The 21482-nt window shown below is 27.6% G+C and overlaps 10 protein-coding genes across 10 annotated transcripts; 5 read left to right on the plus strand and 5 right to left on the minus strand.

Moving 5' to 3' along the window:
• Positions 1-88: 88 nt before the first annotated feature.
• FG386_001556 (uncharacterized protein) lies at positions 89-2998 on the minus strand (the record flags this gene model as incomplete). The annotated part of the gene is made up of 1 exon (XM_067340949.1): positions 89-2998. One exon carries the CDS (start codon positions 2996-2998, stop codon positions 89-91), a length of 2910 nt encoding a protein of 969 aa, XP_067197297.1.
• A 499-nt stretch (positions 2999-3497) lies between these two features.
• FG386_001557 (beta 7 subunit of 20S proteasome) lies at positions 3498-4745 on the minus strand (the record flags this gene model as incomplete). Its single annotated transcript, XM_067340950.1, has 1 exon — positions 3498-4745. The coding sequence occupies one exon, from the start codon at positions 4743-4745 to the stop codon at positions 3498-3500; it is 1248 nt and encodes a 415-aa protein (XP_067197298.1).
• Positions 4746-5296: 551 nt separating this feature from the next.
• On the minus strand, positions 5297-7123 carry FG386_001559 (heat shock protein DnaJ Pfj2; the record flags this gene model as incomplete). The annotated part of the gene is made up of 1 exon (XM_067340952.1): positions 5297-7123. The coding sequence occupies one exon, from the start codon at positions 7121-7123 to the stop codon at positions 5297-5299; it is 1827 nt and encodes a 608-aa protein (XP_067197300.1).
• A 1103-nt stretch (positions 7124-8226) lies between these two features.
• Positions 8227-9336, minus strand: FG386_001560 (Sc6p-like SM domain; the record flags this gene model as incomplete). The annotated part of the gene is made up of 1 exon (XM_067340953.1): positions 8227-9336. The coding sequence occupies one exon, from the start codon at positions 9334-9336 to the stop codon at positions 8227-8229; it is 1110 nt and encodes a 369-aa protein (XP_067197301.1).
• A 1656-nt stretch (positions 9337-10992) lies between these two features.
• Positions 10993-11820, plus strand: FG386_001561 (uncharacterized protein; the record flags this gene model as incomplete). Its single annotated transcript, XM_067340954.1, has 1 exon — positions 10993-11820. The coding sequence occupies one exon, from the start codon at positions 10993-10995 to the stop codon at positions 11818-11820; it is 828 nt and encodes a 275-aa protein (XP_067197302.1).
• A 214-nt stretch (positions 11821-12034) lies between these two features.
• FG386_001562 (glucose-6-phosphate isomerase) lies at positions 12035-13738 on the minus strand (the record flags this gene model as incomplete). Its single annotated transcript, XM_067340955.1, has 1 exon — positions 12035-13738. One exon carries the CDS (start codon positions 13736-13738, stop codon positions 12035-12037), a length of 1704 nt encoding a protein of 567 aa, XP_067197303.1.
• An 887-nt stretch (positions 13739-14625) lies between these two features.
• On the plus strand, positions 14626-15759 carry FG386_001563 (protein kinase; the record flags this gene model as incomplete). The annotated part of the gene is made up of 1 exon (XM_067340956.1): positions 14626-15759. One exon carries the CDS (start codon positions 14626-14628, stop codon positions 15757-15759), a length of 1134 nt encoding a protein of 377 aa, XP_067197304.1.
• A 374-nt stretch (positions 15760-16133) lies between these two features.
• FG386_001564 (replication factor C subunit 5) lies at positions 16134-17406 on the plus strand (the record flags this gene model as incomplete). Its single annotated transcript, XM_067340957.1, has 3 exons — positions 16134-16334; positions 16483-17058; positions 17146-17406. The coding sequence occupies 3 exons, from the start codon at positions 16134-16136 to the stop codon at positions 17404-17406; spliced, it is 1038 nt and encodes a 345-aa protein (XP_067197305.1).
• Positions 17407-18197: 791 nt separating this feature from the next.
• On the plus strand, positions 18198-19988 carry FG386_001565 (uncharacterized protein; the record flags this gene model as incomplete). Its single annotated transcript, XM_067340958.1, has 1 exon — positions 18198-19988. The coding sequence occupies one exon, from the start codon at positions 18198-18200 to the stop codon at positions 19986-19988; it is 1791 nt and encodes a 596-aa protein (XP_067197306.1).
• An 848-nt stretch (positions 19989-20836) lies between these two features.
• Positions 20837-21361, plus strand: FG386_001566 (uncharacterized protein; the record flags this gene model as incomplete). The annotated part of the gene is made up of 1 exon (XM_067340959.1): positions 20837-21361. The coding sequence occupies one exon, from the start codon at positions 20837-20839 to the stop codon at positions 21359-21361; it is 525 nt and encodes a 174-aa protein (XP_067197307.1).
• Positions 21362-21482: the final 121 nt, after the last annotated feature.

Raw genomic sequence — 21482 nt, forward strand, 5'->3', positions numbered from 1 at the left:
GTATTCTTTTCTTTCAAAGCATTATATTTAGACATTGCAGAGAAAAATAATAATAATGATAATAAAAGACAAATTAAATATATATTAGTTAACCACATGTCAATAAATTTCCTTCAATTAAGGTGCACCACTCGGGTTTGATTATTCTTAATCTCTTTGTAATAGTATCTAAAATCATGTTAACTTCGTCTAATTTTCTGTCATTTTCGTTTTCTGAATCCCCAGATTTGGATATAATCATTCTGGCGTCGGAAACTATGTTTGGTATATCTATTAAATATTTGTATCTATTGTCAGTGCTTATCTTATCGTTAAATAGTATTTCAATGGAACCCCTCAATTCCTTGATTTTACTTGCATAAGCAGAAATATAATCTCCTTTTAATAATTGAATTTCGCAAAGTACGTAATACACAACAGGTTTTGATGATATTTGTGATATGTCTTTGAGTAAATTTAACGACTTATTTATGAGTGAGTATGGTTTATCACTGTTAATTTTAATGTCATTTATAATATCGTTGTGATAACTATCACTTTTAATCAATTCAATTATTTTAGGTAGTGACCACATTGGAAAACGCTCTTTGCTAGAAGGTAGTCTCAATATACTGCTCAAAGATTCAATTATTTTATTTAAATCGTCCCTTTGAATTGCTATTTTTAAACATGAATCCCACATCATCCAGTTATCCCTTGAATATTTAAGACCCTCGTTTATTGCATTTTGTGCTTCATTCCAAAGCAGTTTTTTAGATAATGCTGCTGCTAAATTTGCCCAAGCTTCACCCTGTTGTGGATCTAAAGATACAACCCTGCTAAATGCTTGTTGTGCAACGTCCCATTTTTCTAATCTAAGCGATACACAACCAAGAGAAAACCAACAATTTACATTTGTTGAGTTTATCGAGGATGCCTTAATGTATGCCTCCATTGCATTTTCATATTCATTTTTTTTAAAGTAATAATTACCCAATGATCTCTGCGCTCTTGCAAATCTAAAACGGGATAAATTCCATGACTTTTCATAATATTCAATATTTTGCGTAAGATCACCTAGTGAGCAGTATAAACGAGGGGTCTCTCTTATCTTTAATTGCTTTTCTACTAATTCAATGGCTTCTGTTTTTCTATCTGCAACTATTAAGCAGTCAACAGCATCTTCCCACATACACATTTCAATAAACATGTTATACGCAGACAATACAGAACCTATTCTCATCATTCTTATACCCAATTCTTTTTTTGCCTCCCACACATTAGGATAGTTTACTGAAAACACTAACTTAAGACGTTCAGATGGTCCCGGTTCTCTGTCGTTAAATTGATCAACTAATGATTGTAATTGTAAACACGCTCTATCTGCTGTTTTGCATCTGTGATGTTCTGAATAACAGCGATACCATAATGCAGTTGAATAACAAAGCCAATTATGTATTTTACTTCTCAAATTTTCGTTATCTACTTTTGTTATATCGAATATTAATATACGGTTTGTGAGTGCCGTTAACTGCTCGTAAGCAATTAAATCATTTGTAGGGCTCGTTTCATATATTGCAACACTATGTGCTAATAATGTGCATTGTTCAATTATGCTCAAGTAAGATGTTAAGTTTTTATTACTTTCGTCATCCAACTTTATATTTTCATACAAATCTATATCCGGATCTACATCCTTTAAAAGTACATTTTCCGGAACTGTCTTTTCACTTGATTTACCATCTCCGCATTCAACATCATCATTATTAACAAAAACTATTCTCTCGTCTATAGAATGTCCAAGGCGGTTATTAAATCTATTTATTTCAACAACTAGTTGTGCAGTACTCTCTCTTTGAGACTCCCTTTTTAAACCCAATGCACCTATAAATGAATATTTAAACCCATTCAAATTTGATAGTAATTTAAGAATAATGGCACAGGGATTTGCTCTACTGAATGTTGCTAGGGATATTGCTAAATCAAGCAATAATATAGATATAATATTTATATTATTATAATTATTCATTTTTAATTCGTATTCTTTTATATCAAATTGAAATGATCTAAGTAAATTGTCCTTATAACGTTCGTTTATTGGAAAGTTGTTTATAAATATGTTCATTTCATCTTTAAGCCATTTATAATAATAGTCTATTATTACACTCTCTAAATAAGGCACTGTTGCAAATTTAATACCTCCTTCCAAACTTCTTTGCCATATTTTATAAAATCTTTGCCTCCAAAAGTATATGTATTTTAATTCAAGTTTATCTTCACTAGAATCTAATAATTTATGCTTCAACGAAAGTTTGATTAGATCAGATCCAATATAATTGTCTAATCCACAGCCAATGTCGGTTTTATTCAAAGACAACATTTCAATCAATAATAAACTCCACATTAAATATGTTAATGAGTCACATTTTTGGTATATGCATTCGCCATCAATTTCTAAAATTGAAGTACATTCATTAATATAGTCACTTGTGCTTATATTTGACTCAAAAAATTCATTATTTAATGTTGTATCTGTAATAAAACTCTCAATGTTGTTTTTTGTATTTAAATCATAGTCTACTTTTGATTTCCAATTGCTAGATACACCATCTTCAAAGGTTTCTGGTGGTCCTGTCCAGTTTTTTTGCATATAAACATTTAGAAATAATATTGAAACAGACAATATTTCAAACTGTATTACTTTTTTACCCACTTCATCTTTCTCTGAGTTAATGTACCCAAGGTAGTATTCAAATATATTTTTGTACATTGCTCTCACTGAATCGCTTTTTTTATTTACATGATAACTCTTCAAAAGTGGTTTAATAACCAGTTTATTTCTTACTTCATTCAGTAAATACTCGCATGAATAAGACTCTGCTACATTTATTGAGTTTAATAGTCTTTCAAACATATCAGGTGGCAACACTTCTTTCGTATTCAAGTGTTCTTCATATCCCGGAATTATAAGTCTCTCTTCCCAATAATCAACAGGGGATTTCATGCCCTTATTTTTCATCTTGACTCAATTTAAACTTTATTTGTATTACAAGAATAAAATTATTCTAATAATAAGTTGTCAAGTCGGTTGGTAAATAACAGTTGATGTGTTATTACTAACTATAAATATCCTAAAACAGCAAAAGAGAAGACAATACAAATAAATCTTAATATAATAAAACTTAAATCTAACCCAAATTTCGTTTTAATTATTAACTCACAACCTTTTCTCTTGTAATATTTGACAAATTTCAGACACATGGCGGTAAAATTAAATTAATTAAACTATAAATTCATAGATTGGTTTAAAGAAAAATAAATACAAGACACAAATATAGTCAACGAAGTAGGGTTAAGTGAAATGATCCCCTAATGTTTATAATCCATATAATTAGGTATATATATCTGCATTTACTAGATAAGACTTAAAATATATAGTGTATTTAAACGGGCAAGTCATTATAATTTATGCTCTTTTCCTCGCAAATTTTAAAGAAAAATAACAGGTTTTAAAAAAATTAAAATGATCTTTTCGTGATTCCTTTTTTAAAGTTCTTCGGTTCCCAGTCATCATCCATTTCATCACCTTTCCAAAGGTCTATATTTTTAATATTTTCAGAGTTTTTCGAGGAATCTACTGTTTGATTGCTGTTAGTAATGACGGTATTTATTGTTTTGGTAGTTTTTTTAGTTGAATCACTTGAATTATCATTATTATTTTTATTAATGTAAAAATCACTAGTTTTATCTCCTTGAACACTAGACAAATTATTGTTAAATGAAGAACTAGAGGATGGTATTTTCTTTGAATAATTAGGGTTTGTATCAATATCTTTGGCGTTAATACTGTCGTCAATATCATTACCAAACATATTAAAAGGATCTCCAAAGTTGTTTGTATCAATTGCTGCTGTAATGGCATCATTTACGCCAGAAATTCCTGTTTGTATTGTATTGTTCAGCCATTGAGCAGAATTTTGAACAGTGGAAGCAGTGTCTGACCAAAATTTTTCATCCTGAACCCTTTCAACGACAGCTCTTCCTTTCTCTTCAATAAAATATCCTCCTGCTTTAACAGAGTCTATCGCGGTCTCAATAATTCCATGTTCCTGAACGTTGCTTATTGTATTTTCAGCATAATTTTTAGTATTTGAAATTACCTTCATTCCAAAATTAGTTAGACTGTTAAATATGCCACCAATTGTACCATTATTTGAGCCTATATTTTTATTTAACAAATCTGCATATTTGTTATTGTTACTATCACCATTATTTAATCCCTGAAAGTTATCATTGTAGTTATTTGAAAGTGACTTTAAAGGAGTAGAATTGCTTCTATCTGAATTTTTAGATTCATGTACATGTTCTAGACAACCAACTGAAACGGGAGGTTTAGGTTTTGGGGTGTTACCCTCGCACAAATCTTTAAGCATTGTTCTATAATAAGATGCTATTTCTGTATTATATTTTCTCTTGATATCACTCCCAGTTAAACCATATTCTTTAAATATATCATTTAGCCTTGAATTTCCACCCAATTCCATCATTTTCATTTGTTTTTCAGTCCATGTATCCATTGTTATTGATCTTATAAAACTAATGTGAACGCCTAGGCTTCTGTGTATTCCACTACAAGTAAGGCATATTAAACATCCATGAGATACAGATGCCCATTGTGGATGAGCTGCACCACAATCCAAACATTTGTTATTAAGTGGGTCAACTTCCTTAATTTTTTTAAAAAATTGTTGAGTTTCTGTATTCATTTTATATTGATATTTTTGTTTATTTATAATATAACTTAATTAATTACTGCCAAAATTAATAGATGTTTATATTTATAATTATTTATTCCTCAAAATTCTCAGTATTTCAGTATTATTTCTCTGTGTTTGCTGTATGAGGATTAGTCACAATTTAAAAAGTTTTAACACAAAACTACTGCTACCCTCACACACCTTTGAAGTAAATATTGATTTATCAGTGTAGTTTTTATATTGAGAATAAATGAAATAAAATAAATTGAATAATTTCTAACTAAAGTTTGAACTTTATATAAAAATAAGAAAATAAAGTACCTGTATTAAATAATATTAAGGGACTTCCCGCCAGTGGGGATATCAGTAATCAATATTAAATTCAGAAAAGCTATCAAATATTGATCTTTTTAAAAATAGGGAGAGGATCATTTAAAAGATGAGAAAAAATAAATATATATTCAAACTGAATTGTGCATATTTGTGTATATGTTCTACTATAAATATAGTTTATATAATTAGAAAATATTGAATAGTATACAACATGTATACATTAACATTTATAATTCATCCTTATAATAATCGGTGTTGTGATGACTTTGATAGTATTCATATTCTTCAGAATCACTATATTCATCATTTTCATGTTCATCATACTCCGCATCTGCATTCTCTTCAGAATCGCTTTCTTCAATACTAGGAACAGGGATTTCAATATTTCTAGGTATATTTGAAGATAAGCTTCTAGAACCATCTAATAGACCATCAATAAATTCCGAAATGGTAGAAAAATCTTTAAATACTTGATACTTTCTTCTCTTAGCCCTGTATATAACAATACAATGTTCTTTTATTTCATTGCAGTTAAATGTTTTAATAAAATCACTATTTTTGCCATTTTTAAATGCAGATATCCAAAAAAAATTGATAGGATCATTTCTATATTTAAAAGAAAGATTCTCGTAATTTTTGTCTAATAGAAAATTATTTTTTTGAACAACCCAAACAACGCAAAATCTTGAATCTGATTCATTGCAGTAACCTTCAGAATTATAAATAGAGTGAGTTAATTCCCTTACCTTACTCTTTTTTGTCTCAATTATATTTTGTTGTTTCTTAGCTCTAAATGAACCAACTATTCTACTTAATGTTAATGTTATAACGTCATTTGAAATAGTATTTATTTGAAACCATTCTCCAGATGAAACCGTAATAAATGAGTTAGACTCATTTATTTCTTCAATAGAGAGAATATATGGAGGATTGTTTGGTTTTGAATTTTCCATATGAGGATTCGAATAAAAAATATCTTTTAACCAATAGTCATTTGCAGATACTATTGCTAAATTAAGCCTATTTTGGAAGTCTTTTGCAATTTTTTTTAACAATAAAGAAGATGAATATTTATTTGTAAATAATACTGCTTTAGGTATATGTTTTCCCAATTTTAACCATTGATTTGTTTGTTGTGCACTAACAAGTCTAATTGAATAATCAGGAATTTTATCTGTTACCCATTTGCCTAAATTTGACTCGCTATATGGATTACTTATACCTTTTGTATTATAAACTATACTACTATTTTTACCCTTTATAAACATAGCAATATGTGGATATCTTTCGACGTTATAACTTTGACACAGTTTGTAATGAGTATCACAATTTAGTGCTGCAAACTTTATATCATATTGAGACATTATCTTAGCCACGCCATTATAGTTTTGTACTGTTTGCTTACAAGGACCACAACCTGGCCTATAAAAATTAATTACCATTATCCATTCCCTAGATTTTATTTTATCTTTAATATCAGCTACTGACATTGTTGATAGTTCAGTTACATGTTTAGAATCTGTGTATAAATTGTTAATAGAACTTCCTTGTGATTCAAAATGGGTATTGTGTCTATTTCCTTGCTTGAATCCTGTATTGCCTCCAAATCCACCAAAATGAAATGTATTACCATTTGAACTAAATCTAAAACCACCAAAATCACCAAAACTTCCAAAATCACCGAACCCACCAAATCCACCAAATCCACCGAAATTACCGAACCCAGAATCACCAAATCCACCATCTGACTTTAAACCTTCTTCACCAAATCTATCATATTTTCTTCTTGTTTCTGGGTTTATTAAAGTTTCATATGCATTTGCAACTTCCATAAATTTTTCTTTTTCTGTTGGATTTTTATCTGGATGATATTTCAAACTTAATTTTCTATAAGCCTTTTTAATTTGAGCATCACTTGCATTCCTAGGAATTCCTAATATCTTATAATAGTCCTTTCCTGCGATGACAGGCAGTATAAATAATATTGTTATTGAACTTATTAATAGTAAATAATTTAAATATATAAATCCAATTTTATTGGACAGTTTAAACATTATGAAACGTTATTATCTAATTATATAAATTAAATATTAGCAATTATTGTTTTTAATTAATTTATTTTAAGTATTATACGCAAATTAACGGTTTAATTTTTTTTTTTTTTAGCAATATTATAGTTGAATTATTTAAAATTACATTTAAATTTTGTGAAACAGAAAAAAAAGATAAAATATACCAAGGTAAATATGTTTACCAATTCTTTTATCAATTTTACTACTTCTGTTGATACTGTTTAAAAAATCTATTTTCTCCCTCTTTTATTTAAGCGTGGTAAATGATTCCTTATATCTTATTGCTTTGAATAAGTGTGGAGATTTTTCAATCAGAATAAGTTTTTATTTTGTTATAAAGATTAAAAAATATTCGGTATACTTTTTTTTAAAACAGATTTTCTTTTACTTTTATCATGAACACTATTTTAATCTCGATCATTTATATTAAAATTTTACAGAATAAGCAAATGCCGCCTTTTAGATACCACCCCACCCATTAAATTAGGAATTAAGGCGCGCTATAACTAAAAGAACGGAATGTTAAGTCAAACCCAACATTGTAATGACACAAAAATAGAAACTGATTACAACGACACGAAAAAGCATCTTTATATGATAGTAAGTGAACAAAAAAAACTAACACAAACAAAAGAATTCAAGAACAAATATTTATATCCTTAATTGAACTAATTGTGGAGTTAAATGAGGAGCAAGTGGTGAAATTGGTATAGAAAACAATATGTTATTATTTTTTAAACAAACAATGGGAAAATGTAAAAATAAAACCATAAGTGACAACCTGAGTATTTCATTCTTCTTATATTAACCTATTTTATTTATTTTGTTTACTTAAATTAATTGTACACTATTTCATATCTCAGTGTTTATATCAACAACCAATCTCGTTTCAGTGAGCTCCCATACTTCAATTAAAAAAACAAAAATAGAATATTTAGACAAATATCAGATTGTAAATAAGTTATTTACTCGCAATTTACTAATTTTGCAGTATAAGTATTCAATATCTAAAATTAACCCAGTACAGTTATAAATTACTATTTCATTCAGACTTCATTTATTGAATAAAATCCTACAAAAGTACTTTATTCCCTTCTTCCATTGTTGTATCTATTTTTACCTCTTCTATTATTATTTCTATAACTACCTCTAGGTCTCACAAATGAGGTTCCAAATGTTTCTTTATCAATCATCTTTTGTTTTTCCCTTAAAGCTTTCATTTGTGGATCAGAAGAACCTCCCTGACTTCTCTTAGATCTGTCAGGATCTAATGTTTCACATGAAATGCTATCAAAAAATCCAGATACTTTGTTATAACCACCAACTTTTAAAGTATTACTAGATTCAATAGAATTATCATCTGCAGCATTATTTGATTCCCTGCCATTCGCGGTGCCATTCCCCGACAAATTTCCACCTTCAACTCCACTCCCTGAGATTCCAATTTTGATTTCATTAGATTTTTCGTCAACTGCCAAATCCTTACCAAAAGTTTTTTCAAATTTTTTATTTTGTTCAGAAAAATCAAATTCAGTATCAAGTTCTGCTTTGAGAGCTTGATTAACTTTTGCTTTAAGCTCACCAACAACAAAAGATCTCTGATGATGAACACCATTTACTCTGTAATTTGAATTATTACCACCTCTATAACTACTTCTTTGTCTACCTCTTGTATTATCGTTTTTACTTCCGTTTCTATTATTAGGCATAGTATTGCTACTTTTTGATCTTCCAGAGTTGCCACTTGTAGCAGAACTACCAAACTGAATTTTGTTACCATTAATAAATGCACTATTTGACGATTTAGATGATTCAGTATTATTCTTAACACCATAATTGTTCTTGAAGTTATTGTTATTTTGTTGAATATTTTGATTTTTAACATTATTTGAAGTATTGCTTCCTTCTGTTATTGAAATAATTGCAGGATCATGAGGAATATTTAAGTTACTTTTTGCTTTTTCCTCAATGGGTTGACACACTGCCAAGTCAGTAATATCACTTCCTCTAAATACAATCATTTCAAAAACATTAGAAGCAGGAGTTGGCTCTCCATTTTCATTATTCTCAAAGTACCTAACGTCTTTTAGTGTTATTGTTGATTTATCAACATCTATTGAATGAAGTATACCCTCATATCTTTTGCCGTTTCTAGATATAATAGTTATCTTGCTACCAATGTACTCATGGACCATTTTTAAATATCCTATTGTTCACAAAAAAAAGTATAAAGTGAAAGACCTTTAATGTTTACTCTTATTGTCAAATTTTTTGTTATCTATTACTTGTATAATAATAAAAATACTAATAGAAAATAGTCTTTTCTTTCCAACTTGAAAAGAAAAGCACTTTCAATAATTCCTTAAAAAAAGCTTATTGATATATCCTGTTTATATCTCAAAATGATTCCCTTATATTAATATATTTCTTCCCAATAAAAGGGAGAGAAGTCATGAAAAAGAAAAAAATTGTTTGTGAAATCAATGAAAATATTCCCTTTTCTTTTATTACACAGTAAGTTCCATATGTAGCAATATTTATTCCTTCCTATATTCAATAGTATGATTACTATTTGATATTTTTTAATATTATGTAATGTATACTTTACGTAGAATACATAAAATTTAATTAGTATTAATGTGTTGATTTATACTTTAACTATAAAAGAAGACATATACTTATTTAATAACATTCGTATTTATTTATATATTATTTACTTTACCTAATTCTAAGCCTATTTAAATTAATAAAATTGATCATAATGTTATTGGTACCTCTTTTTTTTAGCGGGAAGCGGATGCGTTATTTATTATTTAAGAAATATTTAATCCGTAATTACTAAGATGTGGGAAGGTTATGACTTAAAGTAAAACAACATACAGCATTAATAACTCAAGAAATTCAGGTGCAATATTAGGTAAAATTGTGTTTAAAGTAGAAAATTGAAGAGTTTAAATAAAATGACTTTATTATTATTATTTTGATTTAAAAATCAGATAATTAAGCAATGTGAAGAAATAAATTTAATGCTTTGGAATACACATTTGAGTAATAATAACGATAGTAAACTCACACACTGAATTTATATTACACATATGTTAGTATCTCATTTTTTTCCTCTTAATCTCAATTTAGTTATATTTAATATTTAGCTTTTGTATATATTTACGCCTTTATATCGTGAATATATATTTGTATACTCTTTTCTCGTATTTTTTCGTTTATTCTCAATTTTTAATCACCTTTTAATGTAGCTCAGTTGGCGGTAATTTCAAAGTTATGAATCTAAAAATAATACTAAGCTTTAAAAGATTACTAGGTAATGCTTTAATAAGGAATAAGTAGGTAGATAGATTTATAATCTATATATGTAATTTAAAGCTGATACTAATTTACAAGAAATGGCCTTAACGTTTGTTGTTTAATTGATTAAATATTAGAGAAACAATATTTGCATGTATTCAACATAATAATTTTACAGATTTGAAGTAAAAATAAGATAAAATAGTGCTGAAAAACTTTGAGTGTTTTGTTTAAGAGTACACAATGCCAAAGGTTAATAGAATTGTATTTGTTTTATTTTTTGCATTTTTGCTTGCTGCTGAGATTAATTCAAGGTAAGTATTAATATTAGAATAAATAAGCAAATTAATGGGTTATTCTAGAATGAATAAACGAATAATAAGAGTTTTTACTTATTTTCATTGTTTAAAATAAGTTCACACACATAATTTCCTATTTATTTGCGATTTACATTACAATTCACATAGTAATAAATATACTAATTCTTGCATAGGAGTATAAATGGGAATGAGGATTATAATTTTGAGGCGCAGGACTTAGATTTTCAAATGGAAGAAATGCTAAATAATGTAGAGAGAGATGGGAGTGTTGATGTAGACTCTATTAAAAGCAATAGTGGAACTTCATTAGAAGATTCATTTGTGAAATTTGATACCAGAAAAATGACACACTTTAATATAGAAGACGTAACTTTTAATAACACTTTAAGATACAATACTGAAAAGATAAAATATCATCGTATTATTAAGAGTGGAATTAAATACGCTGAGTATTCTCTTCGTCTGGCAAAGAAACAAAATGAAATACTTCTCTCATTGTCAAAATTTAATAGAAAAAGAAAAAAATATCTTAATTCTGAAAGAAACACAGCTTCATCAAGCATAATTGCAAGTGTAACTATGTTAAAATCAATACTATATAGAGAAATACCCACAAATTTAAAGTGGGTATATATGATATTCTTTCCATTAATACTTTCAAATTATTTTGAAGTTTATAACAATACAAAAAAAAATTCTAAGTTACCAAAAGGAATTTTCGGTAAATCAATGCAAAAAAGAAAAAATGAGGCATTGTTACGTTTAAACAAAAGCTTACTAGGACTAACAAGACATGTGAATAAATTGAACAAAGACGGCAGTTGTGAATATAATTTAAATGCAAAAGCATTTTGGAAGTTTATTGAACCTCTAATTATTACTCCAGCTCATGGATTGATTACAACAGACATCATTAAAAAACGAAAAAATGTAAGCAGTGAGTACCTAAAGGACGTAATAAACATTCTCAGATCTAAAAAGTATAAACTTGCAGTGGACCAAAACAAATCAAGAGAGGACTTTTATTACTACGTAAAACACGATCTAGAATTGTAACTAGTTAGATCCTGACTGAATTGATAACGTTACTGTCATCTAAGTAATATATTTAAAAAAAAGAACTCCCTAATGAAAAAAGGATTTAGATAAGTAATTCGAGAAAAAAATACAAATAGCAATAAAGGTAAATAAAAAAGATACAATTATTATCTTTAAATACACACTTAAACGCAATATCTTATTCTATCCAAAAAAAAAAAAAAATAGACATTTAAATTTTATTTTGTGGGGAATTTTTGATGTAAAAGTCTATCATTCTCCTTGTGGGTCCGGGTAACTTATCTTCTTTAATACTTAATTCTTCATTTGAAGCATTAGTTCTTTTCATAGAAATTATACTTCTTATGTCTTTGGCCAACACCTTACCTAGCTCAACACCGTATTGATCAAAACTATTTATATTTAAAATGTAACCCTCAACTGCAGTTCTATGTTCATATAAGGCCAGTAATTGTCCGAGATAAAATGCATCGCAGACAGGGAATAGAATGGAAATAGATGAACGATTTCCTTGAAAGATGCGATGTGGAATAAGAATTTCTGGACATTCTTCATTATTTAGTTCTCTTTGACTTTTACCAATAGCCAATGCATCAGGTTGAGCGAAAAAATTTGACATTAATTCATCGTGATTAGATATCGGCTCACTCAGTAATTGTGAATCACATTGAGAGTTAACAAATCCAATGAACTCGCAATTAGTTGCATTACGTCCTTGATGTAACAATTGATAAAAACTGTGTTGCGAATTCGTTCCCGGTTCACCGAAATAAATAGCTCCTGTTTTTATTTTATCTTGTAGCAAAACACCATTTATTGAAGAGCTTTTACCGTTACTTTCCATAGTTAACTGTTGTACATGAGCTGGAAATCTGCATAAAGCTTGGCAATATGGCAAAAGAGCAACACATTCTTTGTCCATGAATACTGAATTAAATATTCCAATTAAACCTAATATTACTGGTAAATTCTTACTAACAGGTGTATTTTCAAAGTGTTGGTCCATTTCAGAACAGCCATCTAAAAAATCCTGAATAACATTAACACCAAAATGTATTGATAATGGCAACAGACCAACAGCACTGCAAACAGAAAATCTACCACCTACCCAGTCCCAAAATCCAAATACATGATCAACAGGAACACCAAACTCTGAAGTAGCTTTAATGTTTGTACTTACTGCAGCTAGATGTTTACTAACCGCTGTCTCACTTTTTAACACCTTATGCAACCAATCCTTGATTGTTTTAGCGTTTAATATTGTCTCCATTGTAGTAAATGTTTTACTTACAATAATAACAAGTGTTGTTTCAGGATGAAGACCTTCTGTAGCTCTTTTCACATCTATGGGGTCCACGTTGGCTAAAAATCGTAATCTTCTCCCAGATGACGACTCTGATCCTTCACTTGTAGTTCTTAGTGCTTCATATAAAAATTCCGGTCCTAAGTAACTTCCTCCTATTCCTATGCATATTATATCTTTAAGTATTTTCCCTGTTGAACCTAGTATTTCTCCCTTTCTAATCGCGTTTGCAAACTTGAATATTCTCCTATTTACCTCGTTTATGTCGCTCAATACACTTTGACCTGAGTTCAATATTATTGGAATTGTACTTTTAGAACGCAATGCCGTATGTAATACACTCCTGTTTTCCGTTGTATTCATAATCTCCCCTTTAATTTGTTGTTTTATTTTATTCATTAAGTCAGATTCTGTTGCTAATTGAATCAACAACTTAAATCCCTCTTCATCTAAATGTTGTCTTGTAAAATCCATCATTATACCATTATAGTTTACATATAAACACGAATTCCTAACTTCATTTTTCAGAAGGTCACGCAAATGTATGCATTTTTGCCTTTTTGCATACTCTTGGAGTCTTGTAAATGATGGTAATTCATACAATTCTGGCATATTTTCTGTTTATCTCTAAAATATCAATGTCTAGGTATATTCTTACTTAAATATAAATTACTTTTAATTAAAAACAAATTTGTTACTCTTTATGTACTGCCTATTTAACTTTAAATTGAATATATCTTAAAGAATATCAACTATAAACTATCTATGTCAAAAAATTTGTTTAAATAAAGAAGCATATAACTTGAACTTATTATTAGTTAATAATTAGAGTGAATGAATTTATACTACTTAAATCTTAATCTATATAACTGTAATATTACGCTTTATTCATTTTTATTTTTCCCATTAATTTTATTTTTTTCGCCTAATTACTTTTGTGTTTCCCTGCTTTTTTTCGCATTATACTATATTTTTCCCCCTTTCTCCCCTCGATTTAATTTATATTAAACATGTGTTTATCTTTAGTTCCAAAATAAACACTTATTATATTTATATCAATCTCTGCACCTTATTTATTTTATTGGTCTTTCTATTTATAATATAAAATAGGCGCTATGACACAAAAATCAAAATATTTGCTCAGCGGGTAAATTTAGGGTATGTGGGGAAAAAATAAGCTACTTTTACCTGCAAAATAATAGTTAAAAAACAGAAATAAGCTTTATGTAAAAGGATTGAATTTCACTGCAAAATTATATAAGCTATCCTAAGTATCATATATTTAGCTGATTGCCTTTTAAATTATTCAACTTGTTGTTGCATTTATTCCACATTGATAAATCGTATTTTTTATTCTTAAATCTTTAAATTTCCAAAGCTTTTTTTAATAATTAAAAATAAATAATTTTATGAGTTGTAATGTTTATTAAAAGAAAATAAGTTATAATTTAAGTTTAATATAAAAATAAGTATTTTTATGAAACGTATGGCAATTAAGAATGAATGAAGAATTAAAAATCAACGATGAATTAAATAACAATCTCACAAATAAAAGCAACTGCAATGGTGATAAAAATAATAAAGATGTAATGGGTAGTAATAATGATAAAAATATTAGCATCAACAATACAAGTGATTTAAGAATGACAACTACAAGAGTAATAAGAAGAAATTCCCCTTATTTGCGTGCACCAAGAATGTATTCAATTTCTGATTTGGCCTTAGCTTGCCCTTTACATTGTCCTGAGTTAAGTATATCTGATTTTGATATTGGTAGGAGATTAGGAAGTGGACAGTTTGGATCAGTTTACTTGGCTAGAGAAAGAAGAACAAAATACATAGTTGCATTGAAAGCCCTAAGGAAAAAGAATTTGGTTAAAAGTGGTATGGAGGTTCAGGTTAGAAGAGAGATTGAAATACAAGCTCACTTAAAACACACTAATATACTACAATTATATGCATGGTTTGAGGATAAAAGTAGAATATGGCTAGTTATTGAAATAGCTCCTGGAGGTGAACTATATGAAAAACTGTGTACAGATGGTCCTCTAAAGGAATATCAAGTTTCAAATTACATGAAAATGATGATTGAGGCGATTCAGTGTTGTCATAAAAAACATGTTATACACAGAGATATTAAACCAGAAAATATATTAATTGGAGTTGATGGTCAGTTGAAGTTAGCTGATTTTGGGTGGTCCTCACACATAAATAATAATAAAAGCAGAAGAAGAACTTTTTGTGGCACGTATGATTACTTACCACCTGAAATAACAAAAAAACAGGAATACGGACCTGAAGTTGATATTTGGTCCTTAGGAGTTTTATGTTATGAACTTATTAAAGGAGAACCACCATTTCCCTCAAATCAGGGACATAATGTACAATACTATCTCATACAAAACAAACAGCCTGAATATTCCCCACATTGGTCTCCTATTTTAATTGGTTTTATACATGCTGCACTACAAAAGTTACCTCAAAATAGAATAACAATATTAGATATGCTTAAGCATCCATTTATAGTTAAATACACATGTGGAGAAAGTGTACCACAAGAACTCCCTATTGTAGACAATAAGTCAAAATATAAACTAGATAATGACGAGAATTATAACTTGAATAATAATTGAATAGAAAATATATATTTTATTAGGTAGACTTTACATTAATACTTTGTTATTTTAAAATTGCATTATTGAAATTAGTTCTGTTATGCTTAAATTTACTAAGAACAGGGCTTTCAACTATTTTAAACTATTGTGCTGGCGCCCATTTTTTGTTCTATCAATAGTACTTACATAGTTGTAGAAAACGCATTTTTGAATAATTGTTTATTGTTTCTCACAAAAAAAAAGTGTTTTTAAATACACATATTTCGGTAACTCAAAAAATTTTGTTTATTAAGTTTATACTTAAATAAGAAATAGCAATATTTCTTAGACAGTGTATTTATTACTTGAATTACCAATTCAATAATATCTGCACCTAAATTTAGTTATAATCAATGCTTTTTATAGACAAATACCAGCCACACTGCCTAAAGGAGTTAAAATGTCATAGTGATATAAATAAATTACTAGAAAGAATAATAAAAGGTTCAAATGGCAATATCCCACACTTGCTTTTTTACGGACCTTCAGGAGGAGGAAAGAAAACAAGAATATCATCTATTTTATATGAAATATTTGGTGATTCTGTAGGAAAGGTATGTTTATCTTGTATTTAAATAATATATAAATAATACTTTTAATCGAAAAATTATGTATACATCCCAATTATTTTATGTATTCTAAACAATAAATTCTAATAATTATTTTTAATTTTTTTAATTTATATATAATATTATTAAATAGGTTAAGGCAGATATGATTAAACCAGAAGGTACAAATTCAGAATTTGTTCTTTGCCAAAGTCCTCATCATATGCAAATAAGTGCACCTGACTTAGGAACAAAAGATGGTGTTGTTACTCAATACCTAATTAAACAGTTGAGTTCACAAATTGGAGCAGGTTCTTTTTTTTCCAAAGGTCCAAATTATCGAGTATTTACCATATTGGAAGCAGACTCCCTTTCAATGAGAGCTCAAGCTGGTTTAAGAAGGACTATGGAAAAGTATTCTGCTAATAGTAGACTAATTTTACATTGTGAACAACTTTCATCTATAATACCTCCATTAAGAAGCAGATGTTTATGTATAAGAGTACCACTTCCATCACAAGAAGAGATTATGAGTGTACTTAAATTCATATCAATTTCAGAAAACCTAAATGTTTCTAATGATTATTTACAGCAAATTGTGACTGAATCGGAACTTAATCTTAGAAGAGCAATACTTTTACTTGAGACTGCTTATACAAAGTCATTCTCAACATCACCTAGCAATTTAAGATTGCCATGGCAAAGAGTTTGCAGCGATATTGCGGTAAATGTAAGTTTCTACACATTAAAACACAAAAATAGTCTTATTTTAAATTCAAATTTTATTCATAATTGATATTCGTAATTTTTTTGGCAGATAATTAAAAACCCACATCCAAAAACATTACTAGATACAAGAGAACCCTTATACGATTTACTATGTAGTTGCATTCCTGCAGATCTTATTTTACTCACGTTAACAAAGCAATTCATTGCATTAGTTTCTTCGAACATACATCCTATTATTATACATGCTGCTTCTCACTATGCGCACACATTGAAACTAGGTAACAAAGACATTTGGCATCTTGAGGCGTTTCTTGCTCAAGTCATGAATGTTTATAAACATTCAAAATAAATAGCTTCAAATATCATAATACTTAACGGGGTAAATTTAATAAAATAAAAAGGAGTTTTGTTTGTTACTGTAAATTATTTTTTGTTTAAAATTTCCTTAGCTTATACAATGTATATGGTTAATGGCCATTTCCTATTTTAATATCAGACCTGCATTTTACCGCCAGCGCCATTGTATGTACATGTACATTAATATTTCTATGGAGAATATTGTGGTCGAAATTAATAGACAGCCAGTGTAAAGTACAAGGCAAAAAACCATAGTATAAATAAAATAATATTTGAATACAAAATAAAAATACAAATGAATATTATTTAAACATCAAAACTAGGTATATTAAATAAACAAATAGGAGGCAAAACATTTAAAAATAAGTGATAGGCATATGTTTATAATCACACAAATTAGTTCTAAGGTTAAAAACAAATTTACAACTTTTTAAATATTTACTTCGTTTATGTCCTTTAAATTTTATTCTTCTCGTTTTGCTGGTAATGATAGCTAATAAATAAACAAAGGAATAAATAGTTAAATAAAATGAATTAATTTAACACATGAAATAAAGCAATAAAATTGGAATGACTATTTTGAATAAAAAAAACAAGTTGTTGATAAGCTTTTGTTATACTAGTAAATTTAAAATTCGAATGTAATTAATATTATAGTTGCACTTTTATTGATAAATCATTAATGTATTGAGTTAATGAGATATATAATTAAAAATAAAAAATAGGATTTAAATAATAACCTTAATATTAATGTAGTGATATATTTTAGTAGTATATTACTTAATGGAGACAAATGTTAATAAAAATATCGTAACATTATTGGCAGTTAATAAAGCATATAATTACTTTATTCCTAATTTTAATAATAAATTTGAAATGAATTACAATAATGATTTAACTGACAGTTCTATCGAAATAAAAAGAAGTATAAAAAACATGAATAGATTTAGTTTCACTAAATACTTAAAAATTGAGAAAATAAGACCACATTGCAACTGTGAAAAAAACGAAAATGGTGCATGTTTGAGAATGTTAAATTGGCTGGAAATATCAAAATCAAATAAACTTGGTTTAGATGGAATTTACAATGAACTAATTAATGTTATAGATTTTATAATAAGAATGGACAACAGTAGAAATTCAGTAGAGAATAATGATTACAGTGAGTGTGATAATACTAAAGTAACAGACAAATTTGGAGAGGGTATAATAAATAAACTATTTAATAGTAGAATAGTAAACAGTATTTATATGGATGTATGTAGAACATATCCTTCAATATCATATTTTAAAGAAGAAGGAAGAAACTATTTAACTAAAATACTGCTAATATATTCATTGATTGATATTGATGTTGGCTATGTTCAAGGTATGAATTTCTTAGTAGGTTGTATATTATGGCATAGTAATACTGAGGAACTTGCATTTCAATTACTTGTATCACTAATGTTTAACTATGGTATGAGAGAAATGTTTATTTCTGGTCTACCTGGTTTAAGAGTAAAGTGCAAAATATTGGATTATTTAATACAAAAAAAACTATTTGATATATGGGACCACATAATAAAACAAGGTGGGTCCATTGATATGTTAGCTACTGATTGGTTTTTAACTTTGTTTTCATACAGTATTCCATTAAATGTTATAGGTTTGTTTTGGGATGATTTTTTTGAACAAGGATGGATACCACTTTATAAATTAATATTATATAGATTAAAAAGAATTGAAAATAATATATTATCTTGTTGCGACATTGCTGATATAATGAATTCAATAAAATACTCAACCCCCCCTTCTAAAAATGGTATATTTGGTAATGCTATTTTAAATATAAAAGATGAAATAAATAAAAGCAATATAGGTAAATTTTTTAATTCTATTTTTTCAAGCGAAAATGCTGAAATTGATGATGAAATAAATAATGAAACAGTAAATAATAATAATGTTTATAGTAACGATCCAAACATAATATCAATGCCAGATGTATGGTGTGATTTAATATCTGAAGCCCAATACGAAATTGAACTTGACGTTGATTTCATAGAAGAATTAGAGACTAAATTTAACTCATATTATGACCTGGAAATATATAATAATGATGGTAGAAACAATAGTAAAAATTGTTTCTATATGGAAAGTTTTGAATATTACGTAGGTAATAGCGAAATTAAAGAAAAGGAAGAACAGTTAGAAGAAACTCCTGATAGAAATAATAATAAAGACAAATTTGAAAACAATGAGATCATTAGTGATTCAAATTTGAATCACGTTAACAATTATAATGAAAATGGCATTACCCCAATTCAAGAAGAAAAAGTTCTTCAAATTGTTGAAAGGCATAGGAATCATTATTCAGGTATAATTAATAAAATTTATGGTGATAATAACAATAGACATTTATCAACAAATATTTTTGATACAAAGAATAAACTAAGTGATTTGTTTAATAGACTACTTGATAGAACGGAAAAAATGCTTATTAAAAGTGTTAAAAGAGAACACATGAGAGAAATTAGTGTTAACAGTATAGAAATGCAAAAGTATAAATTTGGTCCTTGGGCTTATCAACATTAATTATCAATTTATATTAAAAAATGTAAATAGACTTTGAATTTAATAGATATTTATAGATGTTAATTATTTATTTTATCTTGTATATTATGTAGTCATTAAATGAGTATTTATGTGTTTAATTATTAACTATAATCTTCTTTTTATAAATAAATTGGTGCAAAAGCTGTTTATTTCAATCTATTAATTGAGACATTTGTGGTCGGTTTATTACTTATGTTGTGCCGGTACACATGTAAATTATGATCATGTGAAAGAGGGTTTTGGCGGGAACCGATTTATTAAATTATTAGTTGAAATTAAGAGTAATAAAAATATTGTATTTATTTATTTATTTTTGTTTAATTTTAAAAATTATTCAGGAGAGAGAAAACCGGCGAATTAATTATTGTAATAGGTACATATACAGTTATTGTTGACAATATAACTTTTGTTTGAATATATTCTAGCATTAAACAATTTTTAATAGAAGAAAACAGTCAGCTAGATAAATATCTTTTGATTAAGAATACTGAATTTTAAAATTTATATTTATGTGAATATATTATTTATTGTTAAGCAAATACAGAAGATAAAGATGGATAAAAATTATGAAATATACAAAATAAACGATTCAGGTAAAATTGTAATAAGAAAGACAAAAGAAAAAGAAGCTAGTGGTTATTTAGTAGGAGCAAGTAATGAATTGGTTGATGCAATGCTTTGTGAGGTTAAATGGGAAATAAAAAAATTAGAGCTTGAAATAAAAAAGGTAAGTTAAATATTGTTTTTTTATTTTCTAATTTATTTTGTAATTAATTGCTGAATTATATTCTCAAATTATTTCTTTCTTATTAATCTAGTACAAGGTGATGATGTATATAGAAAATGATCAAGAAAGTGATGATGGTAGAAAAGAAGCTGAATTAAAAATAGAATTATTGAAGGAACAGGCATTAAGTAGGGAATTTATAAGAGGTGTAGATAGAGTTTTAAGTAAAATAAGAAATATATATAGTGAAAGGAGTAAATTTGATAATAGGGTTGAAATGATTAAAAAAATAGAAGATTTAAGAAAAGAGAAGGACCTTTTAAAAGATATATTAATTAAACAAATGAGTACATATAGTTTACTAAAAAGCCTTCATAGGTACAAAACTTATAATCAAAATATAACCAATAATAATAGACCAACAGGAATAGAACCCGTTGAAATAGAAGAAAATATGATGAGTTATGAAGAGATATTTCCACCAAAAATCAATAAAAATCAACCAGATCAATCATTGTATAAAATATTGAATAAACTTATGAAGGATAGAATGTATTTACTAGAAAAAGGTATTAAAATAGAAAATGTTCTTTCGGACAATCCTGAAATGGACCAATATATTTGATAGGAAAAAAATAAATTTATTACTTTTTATTGATAAAACAAAACACATTTAAGCGGAAAATTAAAGAAAATAGAATAGGTATTAGTAAATCATATATGGTATTACTAATATTTTGTGAATT

Source organism: Cryptosporidium ryanae, assembly GCF_009792415.1.
Source record: "Cryptosporidium ryanae isolate 45019 chromosome Unknown contig_25, whole genome shotgun sequence".
In the NCBI taxonomy this organism is placed as follows: domain Eukaryota; phylum Apicomplexa; class Conoidasida; order Eucoccidiorida; family Cryptosporidiidae; genus Cryptosporidium; species Cryptosporidium ryanae.